We start from the raw sequence: 12,570 nt of genomic DNA, 5'->3' as shown, positions 1-12,570 counted from the left end.
ACCGACCGTTCTAGCATAGAGGCCTCAGCAAAGCCATCCCTTCCCCAATTCCCCAGGCCTCAGCGAGCAAGGTCAATTAATATCTGTTAGTTAGTTGATTGATTGATGCAGTACTGGCCTCCAAGAGCCACTGTTCCCCCCCACCCAGTTCTCTCAATCAGGTGCCCCCCCCCAACGAGTCTTGAGACTGAGGTCCTGGGCCCTTCCCTTTCCTGGTCTGAACCCTCTCCTCCCCTTTCCTCCCGACCCACTGGCAAACTCACCCGCTCAAGTACTATTTCCTCATACTTGAACATGCCATCGCTGCCATTCACCTAGGGGAAGACACAGGCACTTCCCTGAGCGCTTCCTGCCCTCTCCCCCACCCCCACCCATCTGCCCCCGATCAACCCGCTCCTCCCCCACCCCCCAAAGAGTAGCGGCCGAATTGACCCCAGGACACCTCTTGGCCACAAATGGGGACAGGCTGACCCTGAGGAGGCCACACCCCTCCCTCACTTCCAGCCATATCCGGCTGACCCCATTTAGCCCAGATCAATTGTCTGGGACTGAGCCAGCCAGTGGTGCACTCACTGAGAGGCTGGGCTCCAGGGCTTCGGGGTTCTCTTAGGAGGGGTGCAGCGCTGGCCTAAGGGGGATGGTGGAAATGGAACATGGTGGGCAAACCACACCACACCTAGCATCCATGGGGGCACACCCAGTGGCCCCGATGGGGACCTATTCCCCTCCTGAACCGTAGCTCACCCTGACTTAGGGATCACAGACTCCCACCATGTCCATGTCAGGACTGGTAGGACAGCAGACACCATCTTGTCCAACCGCCCTCATGTGACAGACGGTGTGACACTGAGGCCCAGAGAGGTCTCCAGGTGCTCTTTTGATTAAATCAAGCTGCCAAGGCCACGGGTGTTTTGGCCACTCACCGCCTTCCCCAGCAGACCTCATGAGAAAAGGAAAGGTGCACCCTTCAGAATACCCCCAGGAACCCTCCCTCCATATCTCCTCTGTGTCCCCAGGAACCTGACTCTTCAAGCGGACGGAAGGAGTCAAAGTCCGAATCCATTTTCTACCAAGGGGCTTTTGATCCTCAACTCTTTGTGTTTCCCAGCAGAAAAAGCCGGGGTAGGATCTGGGTGGGAGTCAGAGGCAAAGCCAGGGGCGGGATGGAAGCGGAGTGGACAAGGTTCCCCAGGAGGGAGAAGCTCATAACCCATGGCCTGACTGGCAGCAGAGTCCCTGGCCTTCAGTATACAGCAGCCAAGGGAGGAGAGGCAAGGGAAGGGGATGGAAGCAAGCATTGTTCTGAGCAACCCACAGAACTGGCCTCCCAGACAAGACATACTTGTGGCCATTGTCAAGTGAAAATGTGAGTGTGGGCAGACAAGTAGTCCCTGCTCCCTGTGCTCCCACTCTCATCCCCAAGAATGGAGGAACTCCCTTGCCTCTCTCCCCAGGTATCGCAGCCCCCCTCCTCCATCTTTCTCTGGCTGCGTTGCCCCTTTCCTGACCCCTGGTGTCCTCCTCTGAAGGGAGCTGCAAACCTAGGGTGGGGGCTCCTTCACATGCCCTGCTCTACTCCCCCCCACACACACACTCCATTGCAGCTTTGGCTTGGAGAAACAGAGAGGGCAGGCGGGTGGGGGGGGGGGCGGCCTGGCGAGTCATGCCTCCACCTTTTCAGGGCCTGACCCCAGGACTTTATGCCCCGCAGCCCTGGGAGTTGGTGGGAGGACCCCGGCTGCAGCCCCCGATGGCTTTTCAGAGCCCCGAAACCAAAACAGCTGCCTGAAGTAACATGCAACAGACACGCAGGCAAAAGGACACCCATGCATCTCTCTACGCATCTGGTGTACCATGTGTGCCCACATGTGATAAGTAAGCCATGCTTCCAGCCCAGCTCCAGCGAGAACCAGAGGCTCCAGCCTCCCACTGCCCCGCTCAGGGACCCTGCTCCCTGGACCGGGGGCCATCTGGGGCTCAGCCCTGGCAAAGAAACCTTGACCAACTGGCCCAGCCTTGGGACTGGTACCTGTCTGCCAGTTGAGCAGGATAAGCCTGAGAGAGTGTTTGCAAGGGTAGGGCCCCAGGATACGGGGTGGGGGGGGGGGAAGGAAAGACGGGGACTCACTGGAGAGGGCAAGGAGCCAAGGCAAGGGCCATGGGGAGCAGAGAGTGTGGACAGACAGAAGGCCAGAACTGAGGACTCTTCTCCCTAGGAAGTCCCCACCTTTGCTTCTGAGTGAGAGCACATTCTATCCCCAGAGGAGGACAGAGGCGGCCAGAATGGTCACCAGCTTGGGGCAGGCAGCACCTGCCCTCGACAGCAAAGCCTCTTTCTCCTCTTTCCCTAACCTGGGGGCTGCGGAGCCAAATAAGCAGACAGGCCCTCCGCTATGCATGCCAAGGACCTGGCTCTGCCGGCCCAGCCTCCATTTTGCTGCTTCTCCCACAGATGCTCCTTCCATTTTCTAAGCTGGCAGCTTAGACTGGGAGTAGAATCCGGAGTTGTGCCCAGCACCCAGGGGTTCCCAAGCTGTGCCAAGTCAGGGCTCGGGGGCCAAGTTCTCTCACATCTGGAGGTACCCAAGGGGGACATGCCCCACTGGGGCCAGTCCTGCACCAGGGCAGCTGCCCCTTGCTTGGCTCCAGGCACCATGCCTGCTCTAGAGCAATGAAGCTTGCTTCTGTCCCCCCATCCCCTGCATTTGGGCACCCCCCCCCCAGAACACACACACTTCAGAGCTGCTGGGACAAAAGAGTCCGTCCTTCTCAGCAGCCTCTCAGCCTTGCTTGGGACGTGTCTCTTGCCTCCTCCCCCTCCCCTCCCTTGCCTGTCAAGCGCCTCTCACCAGGGACAACACACACACACACACACACACACACACACACAGGCACACGCATGCACACACTTGAGCCACATGCTCACACACACATATACATGTAGCCACACACGCAGGCAAACACAGCTATCCCTGCAGCCTCATCTACAGAGACACCTCCACATTCTGAGAGACATCCCCACATGTCCATGTGCACATTCACACACAAAGGGACTGGGACGGAAAGGGACTCATGGCATTGAGAGATGAAGCTCCACCAGCCGGGCACATGGGCCCCCTCGACATAGATTCACAGGAGCTCCATTGCCTCCCTCCACACACCTTAACATACATACACACATATGTCCCCCCTACGCAGAGCACCATGCCCCCTCCTCCCCTCCTGTGGAGACACACACCACACACAGCCCCCGCAGAACCTCCCGCCCCCCGCCAGACACAGAGACGCTGCTAAACCCCCGCACTGAGACAAACCCAGTTCCCCCCCACAGGAAAATGTGCCCCTCCGCCATACCTTCACCTCCTGACACACACAGCTCCTCCCAATCCCCTCCAAATGGAGACCCCCAAACACACACACATCGGGAAGCATACATTTCCAACCGCCTCTCTTGGCCCAGGTGAAACGCTAGGGCTCGGGTTCTACTGGCTTGAGGCCTCCAGGAACCCCTGCTGCACCCCCAGGCCTCTAGGCCCCCACTCTCCAGCCCCCCCCCCGGTTCCCCCCCCCCCCCCCCCCCCGCCACTGCTGGTCCATACCTGCTCATACCAGTCCCGGTTGGTACAGGTGCACTCGGGCCACCAGCTGGGGCCACTGCCGTTGAGTTTGGGGGTGCTCTTGCCCGGGACTGGCTTAGGGGGCACTGGCCCCACATCCCGGCCGGTGGGGATGAGCTTGGCCTTGGTGCGGGGGGTGGGGGTAGCCCCCGCCTGTGAGGGCAGGGTCTGCGAGCTGTAGCCCCCATAGCCCGCGCTGGCTCCATTGCCCCCACCTGGCCCATAGGGGTCAGGCACCTGCCAGTCCCCATAGCCAGGAGGCTCGAGGCGCCGCAGGGCAGCCAGGCGGGTCACCTCATAGCACTCGGGGCACTTACAGCAGTGCTGGTGCTTGTGCATGGCACTGCCCCCCGCCGCCCGGACCCCCCAGCCCACGCCGGTTTCCACGCTGCCGCCGCCGCCGCCGCCGCCACCGCCGCCGCCGCCGGGCTCCCGGGCACACTCACACTGCTCGGACCAGGAAGGGGGGGGGCACCCGTGGGGGCGCTCGGGCGGAGCGGGGCCTGGGGCCGGGCGGGCGTCCCGGGGCTTCTGCCCCCACGCTGCCCCGCACCCACGGCTCCCCCTCCAGCACTGGCGGCTCCGTGTCGCCCGTCGTGGCTCCTGGGCCGAGGCCCAGCGGCAAAGAAGAAGCGGGAGCCTGGGCAGAGGCTGGGCGCTGGGAGGACCGCTCCTGCACTGGTCCCCAGGATGGATCTGAGTGGAGTCAAGAGCATCTCTCCCTGGCTCCCTTCTCAGTTGATTCCAGCCAATCAGCGTGCAGAGTCAGGCAGCGGCAGCGGCAGCGGCAGGAATGCTAAACAGCGGCTCCTTAAAGGAACAGAGGCAGTGGCGCCCCCAGGCTCAGCCCCAGTTCCCCAGATATCTGGGGTACCGCCGACCCTAAAGCGGGGACGGGGGATTTGGGCCACGGGGGAGCTCAGCCCCCGATCTGGTGCCCCCACATCTCCAATTTCAGCCCGTCCTCCGCCCACTCCACCCCACCCCACTTCCAAGAGGGAGTTGCAGGGAGATGCTCAATGGGTCCCTGGGCTTGCTCTGAGCTGGGGCTAGCAGAAGTAAAGACTTGAAGCAGCAGAATGGACCAAAGGGACGTTGGAGCAGGGCAGGGAAGGTGATCTTTCTTAACGGGGGACCGAGGAAGAGGGCAGCATATATGGCTACTCTCCTGGCAGTGCCTCCACCTCGGGACTATTGTTCTCTCAACCTCTAGGCCTGAAATGACCGCAGTCTCACACTTGACCTGCTTCCATCACTGGTGAGCGACTCAAGCCTAGAACAGGAGGAAAGGAGAGCTCTAAGCTCTTGTCCCTGGCCCACAGGCTCCTGTCTCCTTCGCCCTATTCCCGCATGGTGATGATGGGAGGAAGAACTTCAGGCTGCCAAGAGGAAAGAGAGTCCAGGGCGGAAGGAAAGGGAAGAAGAGATCTGAAGTGAGAGAAACCATTCCAGGGGACCCGGAGAAGAACTTGGGAATACTTGTCCAAGGACATCTCCTTAGCCTCCCCGGCTCAGCCGGTTGAGGGACAGAGGCGGGATGACATGCAGGGAAGACCATCTTTTTTGCCGTTCTTGTGTTGTCCTTAGCTACCAATTATCGAGTCTTTACTCTAAGTGCTCTACATGCAAACAAAACCCCTACCAAGATGCTACTATGCTTATTTTAATTTTACCAATCGAGAAATCGAGGCTCGGAGATGTTAACACAGCTGGAAGTGACGGAATTAGGATGCAGACCCTGGCTATTTGATTCCAGCACCCATGCTCTGAACCACCTTGGTACAACAGGTCTATTCTAAGTTCTCCTGTAGAATGTAGATCTCAGTTCAATTCAACAAACGCTCGTTGCACACCTACTCTATGCAAGACCTCGATCTAGGTCCCAGGGATACAGAAATTCGTTTTTTTTTTTTTAAAGATTTTATTTATTTATTTGACAGAGAGAGAGAACACGAGAGAGGGAACACAAGCAGGGGGAGTGGGAGAGGGAGAAGCAGACTCCCCGCGGAGCAGGGAGCCCGATGTCAAATGCCGGGCTCAATCCCAGGGCCCTGGGATCATCACCTGAGCCGAAGGCAGACACTTAACGGACTGAGCCACCCAGGTGCCCCCGGAAATCCATTCTTAACAAACATTCATCTAGCACTTGCTGTGTACAGACACTGTTCTAGGATTTGGGGATATAGCAACAAACAGAACAACATTTTATCAGGTTGAGGGAAGTATAGAAACCTCACCTCCTTTTAAATATCTTTACCATGTCCCATTTGTAGTATAGTATTTTACGGTGCTGTGGGGAAAGAGAGAAAAGTCGATCAGAGAAGAGGATGTTGGGGGAGGGGGAAGACCCCGGGTTGTGATCATCTTTCAAGTTTTTTACCACTACATTTTAATACGAAAATTTTCTTCTTTTTAAAGATTTAATTTATTTATTTGACAGAGAGAGAGACAGCGAGAGAGGGAGTACAAGCAGGGGGAGTGGGAGAGGGAGAAGCAGGCTCCCCACTGGGCAGAGACCCCGATGTGGGGCTCGATCCCAGGACCCCGGGATCATGACCTGAGCCAAAGTCAGATGTTTAACAACTGAGCCACCCAGGCGCCCCCAATACGAAAACTTTCAAATGTAGGGAAAATTGAAAAAATGTTGTAGGGAACTAAGGCTACCTGGATGCTCATTAACATTTTGCTACACTTGCTTTATCATGTATCTCTCCTCCACGTATTCTCTCCAAATTTTTTTAAATGAAAATTCACAAACATACAGAATAGTACAATGGGCATCTATCTATCTTTCTCATAGACTCAGCAACTGGTATTGTCTTGTTATATTTGCTCTCTCGATCTATCATGTAGCTACATTGTTTTCTGAACCATTGGAATGTAAGTTACAGATTTCATCACACTTCTCCCCTAATTTTTTTTGTTTTTTTTGTTTTTAAGATTTTATTCATTTATTTGACAGAGGGAGAGAACACGAGAGAGGGAACAAAAGCAGGGGGAGTGGGAGAGGGAGAAGCAGGCTTCCCGCCGAGCAGAGAGCCCAATGCAGGGAGCCAACGGCAGATGCTTAACGACTGAGCCACCCCAGGCGCCCCCACACTTCTCCCCTAATATTTCAGCATACATCTTGTATTCTCCTACACGACCACAATATTGTTATGACGTCTAAGAAAATTAACAATAATTTCATATCATCCGATGGCATCTGATGTCTGGTCCATATTCAAATTTCTCCAAATTTACCTTTTATGTTTTTAACATCAGAATCTAATCAAGTCTCCCCCATCGCCTTTGTGTCTTTAACCACTTTTAGTCTAGAACAGCCCCAATCTTTAAAAAAAAAACCCAACTTTATTTTGAAATAATTATAGATTTACAAGGAAGTTGCATAGTACAGAGAGGGCCCATATACCCTTCACCTAGTTTCCCTCAAAGATTACATCTTACATAATTATAGTACAATATCAAAACTAGGAAATTGACCTTGGTACAATGAGGGTATAATTCCGTGCCATTTCACCACATGTGGAGATTCCTGTAACAACCGTTGCAACAAAGATACAGAATTATTTTGTCACCACAGAGATCCACCTGTCAGCATTTTATCAGGTTGAGGGGAGTATAGAAACCTCACCTCCCTTTAAATACCTTTACTGTGTCCCATTTATAGTATAGTATTATACGGTTGTCTTAAATATTTCCTGCACATATATTGAGCTCCACATCAGACAATGTTATTGCTTCAGGTATCAAACATAATTCAGACACCTTAAGGGAAGGAAAGTCTATTGCATGTACTTCTATTTTTACTCATTCAATTCTTCTTTCCTGATGTTCCAAGATTTCTTCTTTTATCATTTTCTTTCTGTTTTGAGAACTGCCTTTAACCATAATTTTTAGGGTGGGTCTGCTGGTGATGTAGTCTCCTAGCTTCCCTTTATCTGAGGGTATCTTGACTTCCCCCATATTTCCAAAAGGTATTTTTACTAGGGGTTGGCAGTTCTTTTCTTTCAACACTTGAAATATGTTGTGCCACCATCTTCTGGCCTTCATGTTTCTGATGAGAAATCCACCCACATTTGAATTGTTTTTCCTCTGTAGGTAAGGTGTTGTTTCTTTCTTGCTGTTTTCAAGATTTTCTCTGTCTTGTTTTCAAAAGTTTGGTTATGATGTCTCTTGGCATGGGTTTCTTTGAGTTTATCCTGTTTGGGTTTTGTTCAGCTTCTTGAATTTGTAAGTTTTACCTTTTGCCAACTTTGGGAAATTTTCAGCCGTTATTCCTTGAGGCCTTTTTCCGGCCTCACCTTTTTTGTCGTCTCATTCTGGGACTCCAATGATGCGAATGTTAGGTCTTAGGGGATAGTCACTACATGTCTCTGAGGCACTGTTCATTTTTTAAAAAATTCTCTTTTCCCATTGTTGTTCAGATTGGGTAATTTCTTTTTTTTTTTAAAGATTTTTTTTTAAAAAGATTTATCTGAGAAAGAGAGAGAATGAGAGCACGGGGGGAGGGGCAGAGGGAGAATCTCAAGCAGACTCCCCACTGAGCACAGAGCCCACCAGGGGGCACGATCTCACGACCTCGAGATCATGACCTGAGCTGAAATCAAGAGTCAGATGCTTAACTGACTGAGTCACCCAGGTGCCCCACAGATTGGGTAATTTCTAATGTTCTATTTTCAAGTTCACTGATTCTTTCCTCCATCCTCTCCCTCCTGTTGATAAGCCCATCCACTGAGATTTTTTACTTTGGTTATTGTATTCTTTGATTCTAAAATTTCTATGTGATTCTTGATTGTAACTCCTACTTCTTTGCCAAGACTTTTTTTTTTTTTTAATTTGTTTCAACCTTGTTTGTAATCGCCCACTGAAGCATTTTTTATGTTGGCCGCCTTAGAATCCTTGTCAGATCATTGAAAGCTCTCTGTCATGTTGGTGTTGGCACCTGTGGATTATTTCTCATTCAAGTTGAGGGTGTCCTGGTTCCTGGTATGATGAGTGATTTTTTTTTTTTTTATCACATCCTACACAGTTTTGGATATTATGTTATGAGACTCTGGATCTTACTTAAATCTTGTTTTTGGTAGGCTTCTTCTGACGCTGTTGCCATCAGTGGAAGGAGCCACTGCCTGGTTACTGTCAGGTAGGGACAGAAGTTCAAGTTCCCCCAGTGGCGTCAGTTGATCCCTGAGGCAGAGGCTCCTCCCTGCTGCTGGGCAGGGATGGGAGTTCCAACTCCCCACTAGACCTCCACTGATACCTCTCTGACTGGGAGGGGTTGAAGGGCCTCTTTCCTGCTCCCCAGGTGGCTTCCACTGACCATGGGTTGGGGGTACAGGTAGGGGCAGAGATGGCAGAACAGTGAACTGGCAGGAGAGGACAGGGAGAGCAGCAGTAAAACCCTGGAGTCTCCACTAGGCTTCCTCTGACACTCTGATATCATCCAGCAGGGATGGGATGCCATGTTACCCTGTGGGGATGGAAGTCCTGGCTCCCTATTCAGCCTTTCCTGACACCACCCGAGAGAGTGTTGGGGGAGCCTGCTGAGAGCAGAAGTCTGGGTTTCTACTTGGCCTTTATTGGCATGGGCGGGGTTGTGGTTCTTTTCTCTGATGTTGGGTTACAGTAGAGTGGTTCTTGTTTAAGAGTTTTCTGTCTGGTTGAGCGGCCCATTTCCTGGTCTTTTGGCTAGAGAGAACAGGCATCTATTGAGGCTTTCTTTGGTCTGTGCCCATTGGCATGTCCAGGCTGCTGGCTTCTCCAGCACCAGTCCGGGCTATATGAGGCAATGAGAAAACCTAGGGAACTCGCCACCTTGAGTTCAGGTCACCGGGGTGCCTAGTAAGTCTGCTCTTTCCTCCTTCTTTCAGAGTCTTCTTACATTTGTTTTATATATAATGCCCAGGATTTTAGCTGTAGTTAGCAGGAGGAATAGGGAGAAGTTGATCCACTCAAACTGGATCCAGAACTAGAAATCTCTCACCTTTTTTTTTTTTTTAATTAATGACATTGATGTTCTGAAGAGTACAAGTCAGTTGTTTTGCAGACTACCCTACCTTCTGGATTTGTCTTTTTGTGTTTTTTTTTTTTCTCATGGTATCATTTATTTCATTCCTCTATACCCTGTTTTTACTGGAAACTGGAAATTAGAATGGAGACCATCTTAAATAGGTTGGTCAGGGTAGGCCTCAGTGAGAAGGTGACATTTGAGCAAAGACTTGAGGGAGGTGAGGAGGTGAGCCATACAGAAGGGTATACCCAGTAAGGGAACAACTGGTACAGAGGTCCTGGGGAAGGAGTACCCCTGGCTTATTCAAGGAACAGCAAGGAGGACCAAGTGGCCAGAGCAGAATGAGGGAGGGGAAGAGCACCAGGAGATGAGATCAGAGGCTGAGTAGGGAATAAGATTGTATAGGGCCTGTAGGCCATTATAAGGATTTTGGCTTTACCCTGAGAGACATGGGGAGCCACTGGAGGGTTTTGTCCAGAGAACTAACATGGTCTGACTTGGGTTTAGCAAGATCACTCTGGCATCTGTGTGGAGAATAGGCCACAGCGGACGAGAATGGAAGCAGCGAGACCAGTTAGGACGCTGCTGCGGGGATTCAGGTGAGAGATGATGGTGGTTTGGACCAGGGTGGTTGCTCTGGAAGTGATGAGAAGTGGCTGGATTCTGGATGTGCAGGTATCCCCCACTTTTCAAAAGTTTGCCTTACGCCACTTTGCTTTTAAGAAAGACCCACATCACTACCTGTTTTCGCCAACTGAAAGAAATCCAAAGAGGATTTTTGCTTTTATTTATTTATTCTTTTTTTAAAAAGGGGGGTAAAAAAGTGAAAATAGCATTCGGCATTTGTTTGGCAGGCGAGCAGTTACAGAGACAGCAAAAGCGGCTAGAGCAGCCTGGCCAAGCGCTTTCCTGTGGGGAACTGCGCTCAACAGCTCAGCATCAAGTCACCGTAGCTTGGAGCTGTATCTGTGAGCCTCTGTGCTTTATCTCCATTTATTTTGTGCATTCCTTAGCAAGATGTGCCCTTGAGGTATCAGAAAAGCCTAAGAGCGGTCTGGGAACGCTCGAAAATTTTTCTGTACACATTAACGGTAATTGCTTTTTTGCCATTTCAGCTTCTGAAAGGTTTCAGAGGAACCTGTATTTTTGAAGAGAGAGTCACTAGATTTGCTGACAGAATGGATACGAGGTGTGGTTCCAAGGCTTTTTGGCCAGAGCCACTGGAAAGGTGAATGTGCCATTGACTGAGATGAGAACAGCCTTAGGAGTGGCCATTCTGGGTGGGGTGGGGGGGAGAGCAGACGTGCAGATTTGGACATGTTGAGTTTGAGACGTCTATTAGACAACCAGATGGAGATGAGTAGTAAACACTGGCACTGAGGTGCTCAAAGTTAGAGAAATGGAAATGTGGAAGCAGATCATTACAGTCCCCGTGAGAAGTGCTGTTTCAGAGGGGTGTACGGAAAAGCAAGTTATCGACTCTCCTTGTGCGGGGAGGACTTAAGAAGAGTTTCACAAAGGAGATGACATTTCTAGTTTGGTCCTGAAGGATGATTAGGTGTTCATCAGGTAGTGAAAAGAGGGAGGAGTCTTGCCTTCTATATTCTTAGACCCTGGCACACACCGGTTGCTCAGTCAGACCCAACACAGTCACGAGTCGTGTGACCTTGAACATGCTCTGAGCTTCAGCCTCTTTACTTGTGAAACGGATATAATCATAGGGTTTTTGTGAGGATTAAATGTAAAACGCTTTGCACGTTCCCTGGTACACAACGGGTTAGGGTTAGTTATTTAGTTATTTGGTTGGTTACCAAGTCTAGGCTAGGCTGGTAACCCTGGAGCTTGAAGTCTTTTATATGCTCAGCAGTTTGACAATATGGACAAAAAGAGGGCTAGACTCTTCGCCACATCCTAAAAGTGGCTCAGGAAAAGAAGCCCCCTATAGCCTGGGCCCTCTGAAACGCTCTGATTGAGGAATAAGCATTGCTAAGCCTAGAGAGAATGGAGAGGGTCAAACATGCCTTCCCCATGGCCCATCCCTATTGATGGGTTCTCGCTAGCTTGCTCGCTTGCTCGCTCTCGCTCGCTCTCTCTCCCTCCTTGCTTTCTCTCTCCATCCCTCCCTCCCTCTTTCATCTTTTCATTTTTAATGAATATGAGTAAAATCCCTTTAGAATCATAGTGAGCTTCTCCGCACTCACTCCAGAGAGACTCAGACTGGACTGGGTTGGCGAGGCTGGGAGGACGCGGTCAACCCTGAGACTCCTTGACACTTGGCACACCCTCGCAGCTGCTAGAGCCTGAGGCCCCAGGGAGACAGGCGCCCCCTCCAGGTCCAAAGCAGCCCCGCGCCCCTCCAGGCGGTTGTGGTTGCTAGGCAACCGGGCGGCCTGCGCAGAGACTGAAGCCACCAAGGAGTAGTAGGTAAAGGGATCCAGGAGGAGGAGAGAGACCATTTCTCATCCCATCCACCGTCTCTCTGGTGCCCTCAGCAAAAGGACCCGGTTGGGGCAGGGCGGCCTGCTGCTGCCTGATAACCCGGGCTCATTCTTGAAGGTGGAGCTGTGTACAAAGTAGACAGATTTTGTGTGTGGAGAAACAGTCAGCCTTGCCCCAAAATCCTCTGGTCTCACCTGGGAGCTGGAGATCTGGGTCGCTTGAAGGCAGAAGTTTCTGGTTTACAAGTAAGGGGGCATTGCTGTGGGGGTGCATCCTTGGTGAATGGGAATTCTAGCAAATTGGGTGTGGGTGGGAATAATGTTGGTGAGTAGTCCAGTAAAGTATCAAGATTTCCCCACCATTCCCAATGTATGGATTAGGGAATTCCTACTTTATTTTTTTTTTCAGATTGTACTTATTTATTTGAGAGAGAGAGAGCACACGGGGGCGGGGGGAGGGAGGTGCAGAGGGAGAGGGAGAAGCAGACTCCCTGCTGAGCAGGAA

At 51.6% G+C, this 12,570-nt stretch overlaps 1 protein-coding gene across 4 annotated transcripts in view; it reads right to left on the bottom strand.

Annotated features, from left to right (window-relative positions):
- DLG3 (discs large MAGUK scaffold protein 3) overlaps nucleotides 1–4,320 on the bottom strand; it is a 54,790-nt gene extending 50,470 nt beyond the window's left edge. For 3 of the 4 annotated variants that reach the window (XM_025855708.2, XM_073885797.1, XM_073885798.1), the window contains exons 1-2: nucleotides 3,600–4,319; nucleotides 264–314 (exon numbers count right to left, since the gene is read on the bottom strand). In XM_025855708.2, the coding sequence (XP_025711493.2) occupies nucleotides 264–314; nucleotides 3,600–3,956 (408 nt within the window). In that variant the 5' untranslated portion in view covers nucleotides 3,957–4,319. Of the gene's footprint in view, nucleotides 1–263; nucleotides 315–3,599 lie in introns of all 4 variants that reach the window. The other variant, XM_025855565.2, reaches the window with a different exon arrangement.
- Nucleotides 4,321–12,570: the final 8,250 nt, after the last annotated feature.

This window comes from Callorhinus ursinus, unplaced genomic scaffold (genome assembly GCF_003265705.2).
Source record: "Callorhinus ursinus isolate GAN/ISIS: 27379988/994484 unplaced genomic scaffold, GSC_fseal_2.0 scaffold66, whole genome shotgun sequence".
NCBI lineage: Eukaryota > Metazoa > Chordata > Mammalia > Carnivora > Otariidae > Callorhinus > Callorhinus ursinus.
The sequence above is the reverse complement of the archived record's forward strand: the minus strand, read 5'-3'. Positions and strand labels throughout refer to the sequence as shown.